This window comes from Diachasma alloeum, unplaced genomic scaffold, assembly GCF_001412515.2.
Source record: "Diachasma alloeum isolate Michigan unplaced genomic scaffold, Dall2.0 Dall_scaffold_00179, whole genome shotgun sequence".
Taxonomy (NCBI): Eukaryota; Metazoa; Arthropoda; class Insecta; order Hymenoptera; family Braconidae; genus Diachasma; species Diachasma alloeum.
The window spans coordinates 1,799,978-1,815,099 of NW_021680345.1; the positions used below are offsets into that span (position 1 = coordinate 1,799,978).

The 15,122-nt window shown below is 37.4% G+C and overlaps 2 protein-coding genes across 2 annotated transcripts; both read right to left on the bottom strand.

Moving 5' to 3' along the window:
* Position 1: 1 nt before the first annotated feature.
* LOC107042571 (centromere/kinetochore protein zw10 homolog) lies at positions 2 to 5,320 on the bottom strand. Its single transcript, XM_015263666.1, has 7 exons — positions 5,167 to 5,320; positions 4,893 to 5,095; positions 3,805 to 4,630; positions 2,195 to 2,839; positions 1,932 to 2,069; positions 1,728 to 1,861; positions 2 to 299 (listed from the first exon to the last, which is right to left on the bottom strand). Exons 1-7 carry the CDS (start codon positions 5,204 to 5,206, stop codon positions 84 to 86), a joined length of 2,202 nt encoding a protein of 733 aa, XP_015119152.1. The 5' UTR covers positions 5,207 to 5,320; the 3' UTR covers positions 2 to 83.
* Positions 5,321 to 6,104: 784 nt separating this feature from the next.
* On the bottom strand, positions 6,105 to 13,310 carry LOC107042771 (proto-oncogene c-Rel). Its single transcript, XM_015263959.2, has 5 exons — positions 13,042 to 13,310; positions 10,401 to 10,985; positions 8,502 to 9,276; positions 7,206 to 7,436; positions 6,105 to 6,569 (listed from the first exon to the last, which is right to left on the bottom strand). The coding sequence occupies exons 1-5, from the start codon at positions 13,189 to 13,191 to the stop codon at positions 6,337 to 6,339; spliced, it is 1,974 nt and encodes a 657-aa protein (XP_015119445.1). The 5' UTR covers positions 13,192 to 13,310; the 3' UTR covers positions 6,105 to 6,336.
* Positions 13,311 to 15,122: the final 1,812 nt, after the last annotated feature.

A 15,122-nucleotide genomic window follows, 5' to 3' on the forward strand; every position in this document is an offset into this window, starting at 1 on the left:
GCAATTGTGCAATAATTTTTTTATTTCCCGATGAGATCACAGGATAAATACATTCACAGGTAAAAAATAAATATGAACAAGTGCTATTTGATGGTGGCAAGGAGAGCTGCTCTTCTCTCAGTATTCTGGAAGAGAGCTCTTATCAACTGCTTCACCTGGGTCGATGTGAATTCATGAGCAAGGGGCCCTTTACCATCTGCCCAACGATCCTGAATGTCTCTGAGTGATGCCTCTAGTATTTTAATGAGTTCCAGCAGCTTCTGCCATTTGCTCACGTTACGATTTATTGCATGTGGATCCTGGAAGGTAAAGGTAAATTTTTGAACAGGTATTGGCTTTTTGTACTCATCCTTTTTATAATAAAAATGATTTTTCATAATTGAAGGGCTTTCATTTTAATTTGATTCCCTCGTTTTTTTTGTAATTAGAAACTCATCGGCGGCACTAGTTTTGCGATGATTTATTGAACTGTAGACTATTATGCGAGGTGACTTTTCTATGTCATGAAATTTCTTGACGGAGATATCTATAAGAATCTAATTCGCTCATTTTGAGGGAAATTGATTGATTTCATTTTATTACCTCATTACTGACGTGCAAGAGAAACATGGATTAGTAATTGTGTATTTTTTCTTTGTAATTCATGATCTAATATTTACATTTGAGGAAAATAGAATACAAACTGTATCAAAATTGATTCGAATTCATCGAAAATTTTGCATTGGTCTCTGGAATGAATGATTTTTGAAAAGATGTTAGGGAATCCTTTTAGTAGTCAAACAAAATCACTCCTCAAGATAAGTTCATAATTGACATGAGAAAAATTTGAAATATTAGCAATTTACATAATTTCCTTAAAATTGCAAGGGCAGCATATCCGTAAGAATATAATTCATTGATATTATTTTATCATTTCACTATTGATATGCAAAAGTAAGATGACTTAGGAATTGTGCCATTTTCCTTTATAATTCACGATATAAAAATCATATTTGAAAACAATAGAATACGAACTGTATTAAAATTGCTTCGAATTTGGTAAAAATTTCACATTTGTGTCGAGATTAAGTGATTTTTGTAGAAAATGTTGGTGAATTTTTTAAATAGTTGAATAAAATCACTCATTATTGAGATGCATTGATAATTGACACGAGACAAGTTTAAAATATTGATAATTTACTCAATTTCTTTTGGGAATTTCAGTTTGAAATTCATTATCATTCAGGATCTATAGATCATACTTGAAGAGATAAAATACGAAAGAGTGAAATGTGACAGGACCTCATCATTCACCATCAAGATCAATTGATAATTAACATAAAAATGGTTTTAAATATTGGAAATTTATACAATTTCTCTATGATTGTGAGGGCAGCATTGTCAGGGAATCTTTTCAGTGGTTGAATAAAATCACTCCTTACCGAGATGAATTGATAATTGTCATGAAGTTTAAAATATTGGTAATTTACCCAATTCCTATTGGGCATTTCAGTTCGAAAGTCATTATCATTCACGCTTTATTAATCATACTTGGAAAAATTAAACATGAAAAACAGACATTTTTGATTATCCATTTATCAAGATGAACGGATAATAAAAATAAAGCTTATTTTTAATATGGACAATTTACACAATTTCCTTATGGCTAGGAGGACAGAAAAGCGTGATACGATCATTTTTCCGTTTAGCTTCTAATTTCAATTTAATTTTTTTGATTTTTTACTTACTGGAAATATTGCTGGCACTCGTTTCACTATTATATTGAACAATCCCACGAGTTCGGTTGCCACAGCTGCTGGAATGTCTTCTACTGTTATCACTTTCAGGACCAAGTCTTCGATCATTGAATTCGTGATGCATCCTGAATGAAAGAAGGTCAAAATTGATTGAGGAATAATATTTACGAAGTAAACAACGGGAGTGGAGTTCACCTAAAGCTTTGCAGTAAGTATTCACTGGGAGTACCTCTGACCATACTGTTTTCAGTAATTCTAGTTGACGTACGCACTGCCGCAGGGCTCTCTCTGTACCTGGAGGTAGTTTCGAACTCTGGCCTAGTTGGGATAGTCCTGTAAATAATTAAGTACATGATAATTCTTAATTCAAGTCACGAAGGGTAATATTTTAAATATGGATTAATCAAACGATTCAGATTTAACTTCTTGTTTCTTTTAGAGTAACTATAACGACCTACCAGAGTCCCTGATAATTTCCGTAATGATATTTCTCTGATACTTCATATGATTCATGAAATATTCAGCCCCAACTGCTCGTAATTTCAATGTGAGATCCACATAAGTCACATTATGCTTCTCCAAGTGCGTTGGAATCTTGTCGTGGTACTCGTGCCCCAGTGTCATCAGGTGATGAGCAAAGTACATGCAGTTATTGTGGAATAAGGCAACCTGTTGGGGAATAGTCTCTAGAAATTTTTTGTGGTACTCCGGGACCGCTCCAGCGTACATCTCGAAGATGTTTCTACTTGTGTAGTACAGCCTCACTGAGCATGCCTCAGGACTGCGCGTCACCTCATCCAGAATGCTTCTCACTAACTCTAGAATTTCTCGTGCGCTTTTGCTAATCTGACATGAAGGCAATTGGAATGTATTTTTGCTCAATTTCCTCTCCATGATTGTGTCACTGGGGTTTCTATCACTGAGTTTATCTTGGAGTAATGGGAATTCTGGAACCTCGGGTTCGTATTTGAAGGCGTCGTGCAGATCTTTTTTCATTATTTCTCTAGCAGTGTTTAGCAGCCCTTGACACTTTTTATCGATGTATAAATGATCGATATTGCTGATGTATTGAGAGAGGAACAATTCCTCAGGTCGAACGAATCCTAGAAAAAATACGAACGACATTGATTTCTGGATCACGTGCGAATGAAATTTTGTAGAAAAAATTTGCAAATTCGTCAGGAAAGTCTATTGGATTCTATTCGAAAATCCCGCAGCTTTACTTCGCATTTTATCATGGAAAATGTCCAATAGAAACTATTTAATAGAAAAAATTAGTAGAATTTGATCTTTCGATGCAAATTTTTATATTGAGGCATTTTCTACAGTAATTTCTCGACATAAGTGTTCCCATTTTTTTTCACTCTGTTTTCCTTTTATTAAAAAAATCACACGAAAAAACTAGGGAGATTTGAGCCGAGGAATTTCTATAGAAAATATCTCAATCCAATAAGTTGCATGGGAAAATGAAATGCTATTGATTTTCTCGATAAAATATTTTCTATTGGAAAAAGTCCGCAAAAAGCTGCGGAACTTTTCAGTAGAATCGCCGATGAAAATAGAATTTTCAATAGAAGAAAACTCTTCAATAATAAGATATCCAATTCTACTCATCAATCTCAATGAAAAAGTTAATCAATTCAAGAACATTCGTGCAACTATTTCACAAATAACACTAGAACGGTGTGGTTTATTGATAAATATTGAAAGCTATTCTTGTAATTCATGAAGTCTCTTACTAAAAATAAATCCTGATAAATTCTTCAAATTTTCTAATGAAGCTGAAACTAGCAGAATATTCGTCAGCGGAAAATTTAATTTAGGAGATAGTTAAGTGTAGGAGAGGAGAGTCAAATAATCATATGTACAAATGTTTTTCAACTGCGAAACAGTTTGTACATTACTTAAAAACATTTATACACCTCTAGATTTGCCTAAGACAAATCCTCTGCTGTCGAATCTTTCGTTAGTTTCAGCTCCATAATTTTCTATTGATTCCTTTACTTCTTTACTCTTAAAAACGAAGATGAACAAATTTATCAATAACAGGAGATCCAATTCTACTCACCAATCTCAACCAAATAATTCTCAAACTCCTGTACATTCTCCTCCACCTCTCTAAAATTCTGCAGCTCAGCACTGGAATCAGGAATAGTCTTGGAGACACAATTCTTTATCAACTCCTCCTCGAGCCTCTCGAACAATTGTCCACTGATGAGTCCAATGAACGTTTTCTCCTCAACATTGCACTGAAAATGTTGATTCAGGAATTGAAACAGCAGCTTCAAATTATGAAGAGTGCTCTTGTACGTGGGCGACTGTTTCTCATTCAAGACATTCACATTGAACACTGTTTTCTCAGCAACATAGACCGAGCAATCATAATGGATGATAGGAATGATGAATCGTTTGAGGATTTTTGTGCAGAAGAACTGAAGACTGGGGGAGAGCTCCTCGGCGTAATGCAGAGCTTGCAGGAGGTCCTGCATCTGTTTTGGCTGACAGTCGATCCTTAAACTGATTGAATTGTCTTTATTACTTTTTGAAGATGGCTCCGAGCCTTGGTGATCACTCCAGCAAACCGTCTGCTCCCATATTCCCTTGATTGTCGATAAAAATGTACTGTAGGCAGTGAAGTAACAGTCCCTGATGGGAGGGTATATGTTCAACAATTTCAGATCGTTGTCTTCTCTCTTGTTCAGGATTCTCTGCATTCTTTTGAACACTCTTGCTGCTTCCACGTAACGCTTCTCTTGTTGTAGTTTATCTACTGTTTTTAGGGAGGTGTGCAACTCTAGGAGTTGAGAGGAAAGGTCCAGGCTGAGGTTGGAAGCCTCCAGGGCTTGAGATAGACTTTTCAATTCTTTGGTGGAACCTGAGAGCTCCACTTTTATCTGTAAGTGAAAAATAATTCAGTAGTGGAGTAGAAGGATTCAGGGATTACAGAACAATAGTTGGAAAGAGAGCTGTAAAAAAGGTTTTCATCACGATTGAACTGTTTTCTTGAGACACAATTCGAATATAAAAACGACGAAAATTCGATGAGTGCTTGCTCTGACAGTTGTCGTTGCACCCAAACCCCTGAATGGTTTGTGTTTATTTTGGGACATTTGTTACTGAATTGAAAGCAAATGAGGAAATTTAAAAACAAATTACCTGATCCTCTATCCTGTTCTTCAATCCTTTCATGTTATCCACCAATTTGTCAGCCCTTTCTATCAAAATTGTATCCTTCTCCACTTTCGCCAGAAAATCTACGTAGTTATCATCGATGAATTGATTCACATCGGTTTTCAGAAGGATTATCTCCTTCTGGATTTCACTGATCTTGTCTTTCAAATCTGCTGCTTCAATTTTAGCTGGAATAATTGTTTACGTGGTGAGTATTTTCGTGAGTTTCGAGGTGGAATAAAGGGTCACGAGGGCTCACCTGTTGTGCGAAGCACCTTAGCTACCAACGATGAACTCATGGTAATTATTGTAATTAATTGCTATAGAAAAAACTGCGGGGGAACATTAGTTGTTTATGAACAAACCGGTGTCTTGTTCCAACTGACGCAGCGTCACAGATGACGGTTCACCATTCTGAGGTTATGTTTCGATTGAAATTCTTGCTTCACAGCCAATCATATGCAAGAGGGGGAAATTGTGGCCTGAGGGGGTTAATATCCTTGTATCCGAAATTCAAAAGCATTGATTTTCCGAAATTTGAAAACATCGATTTTCCATGCCCAATCATCGATGTTTTTCATTCGATGCCTTCAACGGCCGATTAACCGATTTTCGATTCTTTTTTCCAAACATCGATGTTTCTGCAGAATTGACTGCAGTCATGATTAAGCTAACAAGTTTTAATTTTTTTGTCGAATAATAATGTTGAGTGAGAATAAACTAAATAATAATTTTTGCTGCAGTACGTATGGTATAAATGATAAGTGAACAAGTAGTCGTCTATTTTTTTTTTATTTTGAAATTTTGAAATTTTTTCTTAATTTAAATTTTTAACAATTATTGCAGTTAATGTCCTCACGGAAAATATTCAATATATTTTTTTCAATAAAAACGAGAAAAAAAAATATTTTTAACAATGTTTTTTTTCTGTGTAATGAGAAAAACAGATTTTTTTAATAATCGACGTTTTTTCAGAAAAATCGATTCACGATCATCAATGCTTTTAAAAAACATCGATTCTTCGATAATTGATATTTTTTGAAACATCGCCTATTCCTAAGTCTGAGGGAGAAAATTTTACGGCAAGAAAAAAAAATTGTGGGCATCATTATTGTGGGGGGGGGGGGAGAAAAGTCGGTAGACCGTTTTTTTACATGACTAAAGCCCTAGGAATAACTAATAAATCATAAGGGTAAATGAGAGGAAGTCTATAGTTTTATTACTGAAAGTGCGTAAATTATACACGTCCGTCATTTCTGTAGTACACGCGGAAATCATCAACAATATACGTATAATTTATAACGATAAATACAATACTATACATTATCATACAATCAGAAAGAATAAAATATCACATTGCCTAGTACTCGAGGAAAGCTTTGTCAGATAAGTATAAAAAATAACTGTTTGATCATCGAAATCAATTTCTTTACACATTATTCTGTACTAAGTTCTGTTGTTTCGAAATTTTCAAAATTTCCTTTATCGTATTATCGCAGACCAGTGAAAGATTCTCCTCGGTACTACTCTTTTTTTCATTCTCTTGAGAGTCTCGGGGTTCCTCAGACGAACAGTTGTTTTCCTTTTCGATTTCGATATTAGACAGAAAATCGAAATCCATCAAGTTTTGGTTCTTGTCAAGTATGTTTCTCGTATTATAATCTGAAAGGTTAATTGATAAATGCGAATTATAACAATGTCAATTAAAATGTAAACATAATCAGAAAATATTCTGAAATATGATTGAAAGCTCTCAGGTAATGGTAATGGCCAATCACAAGTTTCTACATGAATTTACCACAAATTTTGCTAAGACAAAAAGTATCAACAAAACAAAAGGGGTGTCAATGAATTTTCCAATTTTTTATTATTATTTTGACTTTTCAACCGAAACACCTTAATGAAAAACTAATTTGATATCTCGATTCTTGCGCAAGTGCGTACAAGAATTTCAGTAGAAAAACAAAAACGGGAATATTTCGGAACCTTTGCACGAACGGGTATACATTTTTTGATTGATATAGGTGATATTGAGACGAATATTTAAAAAAAATAAAAGCGAAATCAGTTGCATGGTTTTTTGTCATTCTGGCCGTAAGGCAGCGTTTCCCGGACGCTACGCGTCCGTTTTCATTGCATGAGATTTTTTCGACTAGGATTAGAAAAGTAATAATTTCGAGTAGACATAAGACCAAATTTTTCGACTGGGGAACATTGGCAATGAAATGAAAGAACCCGTAAACACCATCAGGTATTCTCAATTGGGAAGAAAGAAGATACCACGAAAAGAACACTTACCATAATCTTTGAGCGACTTCATCTCGTGTGGACTCCATTTCACGATAATTGGGTCTAAAAGGGGCTCCACTTGCCCATGTCCATCTTTTTCATTATCGCAGATTACCAGGATACTATCTTCACCATTCAGCTTAATATCACTGAGTGTACCAGAAAGGGAATCAATGTATCTATCTAAATCGAGGTCCATTATATTTCCACTCCCATGAAGGTGATCGTTGGGGTTGACATCTAAAATATTTGAATAGAAAAACCGCAATTAGGAAATTGTATATTTCGTCATTAGGCCGAAAACAAATTTTTTGCGATACCTCCTTGAAAAGTTGACTTTTCGAAACCATTTAGTATGCGTAAAGTGCTTGTTTTACGCATGGCGTGCGTAAAGTGAATTTCGCCTCGCTTTACGCACTCGAAATTTAGTTTACGCACGACCTTAAACTTTACGTACTTCGTGGACAAAACAACCACTTTACCCCCACCACCGTTCCGAACAGTGAACTTGGCAGATATCACAAAAAATGTGTGTTACGCGTGCGTGCGAAAAAATGGTTCTTTACGCACTTGTAACACAATATACTATTTTGGCGAACATGAGTTTGCAGCCCGCGCCGAAGACAAGGGTTGCAATCATATGAGCTAGAAAAGTTTTTTCCGCCACGGCGGGCGCAAATTGCACATTTCCCTCCCGCGAAGCGCATTCGGTCGAAACTTCTCCAGAACATTTAATACCACACGCACGAAAAAATTTAATAGAAAAACCTATCGAATTCATTAGAAAATTCTATTGAATTTCTATTAAACTTTCCATTAGTTTTTGGCAGATTCTATTGACATGTTCAATATAGAAAACATTCAATAGAAAAAGTCAACAGAATTCGATTTTTCTATACAACTTATTCTTTTCAAATATTTTCTATAGAATTTGCTCGACTCAAATTTTCCAAGTTGTTTTCATTCTATTTTTCTTTTTTTCTCATCAAGAAAATCAAACGAAGAAACTTAGAAAATTTGAGCCGAGGAAATTATATAGAAAATATCTCAATACAATAAGTTATATAGAACAATTGAATTCCATTGACTTTTCTGCTGAATATTTTCTATTGAACATTTCAATAGAATCGGCCAAAAACTAATAGAACACTTCAATAGAAATTCTATACAATTTTCCAACGAATTCGATAGATTTTTCCATTAAATTTTTTCGTCCGTGCAATAGAATGCCATTATAGTTCTCATTGTTCTCCCGTGTTACAATCATCTTTAAATCAACAGTAAATCAGTAATATGAATACTTACCAAAACTAATGGGTGGCTGAACCTCTTTTATATCCACTTTTACGACGTAATCAGGACTCGAAATGGGCTTAGGTTGCGCGTGCCTATTTCGTTGATCATGGACAGGGACTTGATGTCTGTCCTTGATTCTGGGTAAAGTGCTCCCACAAACTGGATACTGACGCATACAAGGAGAGGATTGAGACATGAATGGTAGAAATTGATTGCAACTGGGTGGCAGTGGCGGGAAGCACTGGCAGGGGTATTCTGGATTGTTGAGCATCATTGGACACATGTTGGGATTTGCAATCAATGAAGGGTACATTGTTGGATCAGGTGAAGCTCTTGGAGTCATTGGAAACAGTGGATCCTCAAAGTACTTTGGTCTCTTGTGACGATGCATTGCAAACCCTCCGGTATCCAAATTCCGATTGTAATAAAAATACTGTCTCTCCTGGGGAATATTGTACAGTACTATCTCTTGTTTTGGTACAATACTGCCTGGATCATTCGTATCTGGAGACTCTGGCTGATTTGGAGCCGGGCATTGGCTGCATGATGGGATATTGGAGACCTGGAGCGACTCACAGCTGTCGAAGACAGGCCTCTTGCGCTTTGAGGAAAGATCCATTGTTGCATTCACTCCAGCATTTTTGAAACATGCTGGAGGTAGAAGTATGAAGGGAATGGCTTTGCCAGCTTCACCAGTCGATGGCTTTGTCAGTTGTATCATCACGCGGACTGGACTCTCGGTATCTCTGCGAGTGTAGGTGGGAGTTATGACACTAATCGTCGTCTAAAACAAATTAATGGATGTCAAAAATCACTTTGTTCTGGGGGTCTAAGGTAATGGATTGAAGAATTAATTCTCTACGGGTACACAGGGGTTACTCATCACCCCGCCGAGTTTTTCTAGATTGTTAAGTAATTTCTTGTGATCCCTTTGACTGCTGCTGACCGAAATATGGCCCAAAACCACTCCCAACGATTGGAAATGAACGGTGGAGAACTTCGCTTTAATTTCAATAGAATATCTCTGTATATTATCAAAATCGAAATTGACTTCTGGTGATAAAAATTTGGTACTCGACATTAAGACTCCACAATTAACGGTTACAAGGGTCGAAATAAGGGTCACGAGGATCAAAATAATGACCATGAGCGTCGGAATAAGGGCATAAAGGTCAGAATAAGGGTCGTAGCAGTCAGAATAAGGGTCACGAGGGTCAAAATAAGGGTCATGAAGGTCAGAATAAGGATGATGAGGGTTGGCGAGCGGAGCGAGCAGGGGGCGTAGCCCTCTAGTATTATATAGAAAACCCAAATTTAATATAAGCTAGGGCTAGGTTTGTCTATAATTTTTTTTTTCGTGCATGTCGAGTTGTGTCGTTTCTTCTAGGACGATTTGTGTCGATTTGTATTTTGTACGAACTAAAAACAGTATTTTTCGTTTCTGTGGCGAAAAAATTTTTTCTGGTGAATATGATTTTGCAATTGTATGAGCTAGAAAAGTTTTTTTTCTCATAACAGCCGTAGACAGGGATGTCAATCCCTGACCAGACGCAACGCGGCCACGGAACGCGGCCGCGGTGCGGGATGACGGACGCGTTGATTTTTCTTTTCTTCCCATCAAGAAAATCAAACAAGAAAAGTTGGAAAATTGGAAACTTGGAAACTTGCGAAAATTCTGTAGAAAAAATTTCAATAGAATAAGTTTTACAGAAACTCCGAATTCCATTGACTTTTGCGGTATTGTATTTTCTATTGAACATTTCAGTAGAATCGGTCAAAAACTCATAGAAAACTAATCGAAAGTTTAACAGAAATCCAATAGAATTGTCTGGCGAATTCGCTAGGTTTTTCTATTAAATTCTTTCCTACGTGTTATCCGACTGTCAAAGATAGAATTTTGAATTTTACCTGATCATCGTGATTATTCCTTGGAAGTGGATCCTTAAGGGCTGCCCAAACGACCTGATCCTTTTTCATTTCGAAAAAACGAATCTTGACGTCTTCTTCGATCACTTTATGCCCGGATATAATCAGTGATGTTCCTCCGGCGGTTGAAGCCACCTTAGCACTCAATTTAGATATTTTCAGATTAGTGGCTGTTTGCTTGTCATAAATTGGGTCGGACACGACTGGCGTGAGTTTTCTGGTACATTTTTCAGTGGTGCGATCAAAGAGGAAGACTTGAAAGCACAATCGCACTACGTTGAGGTCGATTGATGCTGGATCCTCACTGTGATCGTAGCCCTGTTGGAATGGATCCACTCGGATTTCCTTTCTCTCATCCAGGGATTTTTTAACGTCTCTTTTCCTGACGCATTGAATGCCAATATTTTTTAACTCGATTTCGTTGTCGTCTGGTCGTACTGTGGTTGCAAAAACTCCGTGATTCGAGCCTTTATCTTTACTCACGAGACGATGAGGATGCACTTTGTAGGGTGCTTCTTTGGTCACGCAAGAAACGATAACGTAGGCATCTGTGTCGAGTCCAATAATCTAAAACGTTCAAATTTAATTCATTTTTTAGAGAAATCGGATTCTAACACATTCGAAACAAGCGGGGGTACGAGTCTGTCCGACAGAAGGCATGTGGCTGTTACTTTTTGCGTTATTAGTCTATTTCTTTTTTTTGGACCAATTCCATTGGTACACTGAAAACAAAATTATTTTTGCCAAATATCCATTTACACGGAGAGAAATGTTCAGTAAAATTGCAGGCGGCTGTATCTTCGATACAGCGGTAATTGTACGTGGATACGTCCATGGTCTTTCCTTCTTTCTCGAATTTCCTAGAAACTCCTTGAATTCTGTCGAATTCTCAAGAAACTCCCTGAATTTCCTCGAAATTTCAAGAAATTTCTCGAATTACCTCGAAATGTTTAGAATTTTCTAGAATTCCGATAGATAGCACTGCACATAAGGACCGTTTCCCAAAATGACCCCCCATATTGAAACGTCAAATATTACGGAACTCACAGATCACTCACCGTTTATGGAATCGACACGAAAAATCTAAGTTCCGATATCGTAATTTTACACAGGCGATTCAGGCAAAAAGTACGGAACGCTCTAAAAAAAATTCCTTGATTTTAGGTACAAATTACGTGACAGTTCCGTAAAACTTCCTACAATCACAATTCCCTCCGGAATTACGGAACAAATACATAATTTTTATTGAATATTTCTCTCCATGTACTTGAGAGAAATATTAATTTTTTCAATACCACATTTCTCCAGTCGAGTCATTACCAGGTAATCCCATTAGGTTTCAATTATGACAATTATATTGCTCTAGGAGATGATTATGTTAGTTATTACCTTTAGTAAAGTCCTTCAATAAATATCAACATTGACAAATTAATCGAAATTCTTGCCTCTAGAAAATAGTAAATTTAAGAAAAATGAAAAATCATTGGAGGAGTTCATCCAAGATCATGTGCAACATAATCATCCCCTAGAACAACACGAGTGTCATAATTGAAACTTAATCAGGCTCGCTTGGGAATGACTCGATTGGGGAAATACGACTTTGAAAAAATAAATACTTCTCTCAAGTAAATGAATATTTGGAAAAAACTTATTTTCTCGGTGCAGTACGCTTCCGAATGGATGCGTATCGAATCGAATGAAAATTGTGGTGCGTGGAGCATTTCAAAGCGAAAAAAACGAAAAACGGCGTTTTCGGCTGACATACGGGATAAAATGGATCGGGTACGAGGGGCTACTCGCTCCATAATGGAGTAACACCGTGATTTCGAAATGAAATAGATTTCGGGTGTTTTCAACGGTGATGTCAATGATTTCAGATAAAATGATAAATGTCACGGGAGGTGATTTCATGATTTCGAATGATTTCATTAATTCGAAATCAGCGATTTTAGAAAAATTAAAGTTAATAAATAATAAAGGTGGGGCAAAACTGGTTGTCTCAAATTATGAAAATCAAAACTGGCAAATAATAACGAATTCATTTGATTCCACTCCGCTATCTTGAGCGAATGACGATGAAAAGCGGTCATTTCATGTTATTGTGGCAGTGAGTACGGCATTTTATTATCATCATTGGCAGACATGTCAATTTCAAAATCACGAATTACTTGCACGGTTCGTACTATGCCAGTGCGTCATTGATTTCGGTGATTTCATTGATTTCAGACGATTTCACGTGATTTTGGAGATGATTTCGAAAATGATTTCAGAGAGCTGAAATCGCTTGACTTCAGTAATTTCGCATCATTTCATACCAGAGTGTCGCCGTGATTTCGGCAGTGAGTAGCCCCTCGATCAGGTACGAAATTTTTCGCAATTTTTTAGGTACCCCATCATATATCAAAAGTTGCTCGATAGTTATTTTCATGAACCGAAGACTTTCAAATTTCACCAGAATCTAATAAAATTCCCGAGCGAATTCGCAAGGTTTCCTATTCAATTTTTTCATACGTGAATCCATTTTGTAAATATTCTCACTCCACAATTCTATGAAATAAACAAAATTGAATCAAAACAGAACCTCGACGAAGCGTAAATGAATGAATAATATGAAATTAATTGCCTTTATCTTCGGATACGTTTTCCTCAATAAGGTACTATGTACTCCAGGTATACTTCCATGTAATCGTCGTTCACACTCATAACGAAATCGAAACTCTTTACTAGCCGGTTGTTCCAGTATCTCAATGTACGGTTTTTTGTTCATATACATCTTTCAAACTGAAAAATCTTCCTGAACTTGTTGACACAATTTCACTGTGAGACTGATATTTCTCAAATTGATAGAAGCCACACAACTTGTAGACACGATTTCACTGTAACATCTCTTCCGGCAACAAATTCACAACTGACCGGTGCAAAAATATTTTCACCTTCAATACTTGGGAAATTCTGATTGGGAAGTTGAGCCGGCGGGCCTACCCTTGCAGGACAGAGTGGGGGTAGTGGGTCGCAGGGGATTTAAAAGGATTCCTCATTAGGAGTGGGTAAGGGCCAGCTTGAGTTGTCATCGAATGTAACGAAACTAAGGTGTGTACCTGCTTCATCATCCCTCAGTACTGAACACCTGCAATGTCGTTTACTGTTCCCCTCCCCTTCAGATCCTCTCCATGCACCTTCCTTTCTTCGTAGAAATAAAATCTGAACACCTTTGGGCAAAATTGGATACCTGAGGTTTTATAGCACATTTCTTCGTAGCATATTGAAGTCGTATGGATAAAGTCCAGTTGAGTCTTTGAGTGTAACGAAGAAAAATAAATTCAAAAAGCGAAAATAGTATCTCTCTGTATTATAAAAATCCAAATAGACTTCTGGTGATAAAAATTTGGTACTCGAAATTAAGACGCCATAATTAAGGGTCACAAGGGTCAAAATAATGGTCACGAGGGTCAGAATAAGGGTCACGAGGTTTAGAATCAGGGTCATGAGGGTCAGATTAAGGGTCACGAGGGTCATAATAAGGGTTACGAGTGTCTGAATAAGGGTCACGATGGTCAGATTAAAGCTCACCAGGGGCACAAGGGTCAGAATAAGGATTGTGGGGGTCATATGTGAACATGGGGGTCGGCGAGCGGAGCGAGGAGGCGCAGCCCCCTATAGTATTATGAGTATTATGAGATGTAAAGTGTCTGAGAAGAAGTGCCTGTAATCAGACTCGTCAGCAAGTACATTTTTTCATATGTATGGTCCGATATTTTTCATCACATTGTCTGTAAAACGTCGTTTACGGCCATTGTGAAGAAAAATTATGTTCATCACTCATCCGAAAACAACTTCTCTGACTCGTGTGATTGCATTCCTCGGCTTCGCCTCGGTCTAGACCCCTCATACTCGCCTGAAAAGTTTTATTTCGGCCTTGTGACGAAAGTAGTTATTTTTCGATTTGTTGCGGTGGAGTTTTTTACTCGTGTGGCGTTAGCGTCCGAGCCGAAGGCGAGTGATTTTCAAGTTTCCGAGTTTGGGAAGTATGCAATACCAATTCCCAGTCGAGAAATCGTGAGAAGCAGCGCAGAGAAGTTTTTTTCGCCTTTGTGACGAAATAGTATATTTCGTCATTAGGCCGAAAAAAACTTTTTGTCATTCCGGCCGTGAGGCAGCGCTTCACGGACGCTCCGCTCCGCTCCGCGTCCGTGAATCTCTGCCTACGGCCGTCATAACAAAAAATACTGTTCGTCATATGGCCAAAAAAAACTTTATGACGGCCTATGATTGCAGCCCTCACAATCGCCAGAAAAGTTTCTTTCGGCCTAGTGACGAAATATACTATTTTGTCATGACGGCCGTAGGCAGAGATTCACGGACGCGGATTCCTTGCCTCACGGCAGGAATGACGAAAATAGCTATTTCTATTTTTAAACGTTACGTTACGGAAATCGTCGTTTGGCGCGAAGGGAACGAACGCGTGAACGAACCAGCCTGCTCACTTCTTGGAGCCGAAGATATAGTGGGGCTGAAGGGGAAGAATATTCCTCCTCCAAGAGTTTACTTGGACGAAGAAAGACGGGTTACAGGTATCCAGTATTAAGCGGTTGCCAAGCAGGTCAACTTAGTTTCATTATTTTCGATTATTACTTATTGGTCGGCTGGAGAAGCGAACTAATCCGCTTTTACAAACAATAAGAAATCCTTTTTCATCTCCTACGG

What these genes read in the sequence shown, in the direction of transcription:
- LOC107042571 (XM_015263666.1), bottom strand. Translation starts at nt 5,206, where the DNA reads ATGAGTTCATCGTTGGTAGCTAAGGTGCTTCGCACAACAG. An exon ending in TAAGGTGCTTCGCACAACAG is followed by an intron (nt 5,096 to 5,166) that starts GTGAGCCCTCGT and finishes CAATTATTCCAG; the next exon opens with CTAAAATTGAAGCAGCAGAT. An exon ending in GAATTATTTGGTTGAGATTG is followed by an intron (nt 2,840 to 3,804) that starts GTGAGTAGAATT and finishes TATTTTTTCTAG; the next exon opens with GATTCGTTCGACCTGAGGAA.
- LOC107042771 (XM_015263959.2), bottom strand. Translation starts at nt 13,191, where the DNA reads ATGTATATGAACAAAAAACCGTACATTGAGATACTGGAACAACCGGCT. An exon ending in AAACGTATCCGAAGATAAAG is followed by an intron (nt 10,986 to 13,041) that starts GCAATTAATTTC and finishes TGAACGTTTTAG; the next exon opens with ATTATTGGACTCGACACAGA. An exon ending in GGAATAATCACGATGATCAG is followed by an intron (nt 9,277 to 10,400) that starts GTAAAATTCAAA and finishes AATTTGTTTTAG; the next exon opens with ACGACGATTAGTGTCATAAC.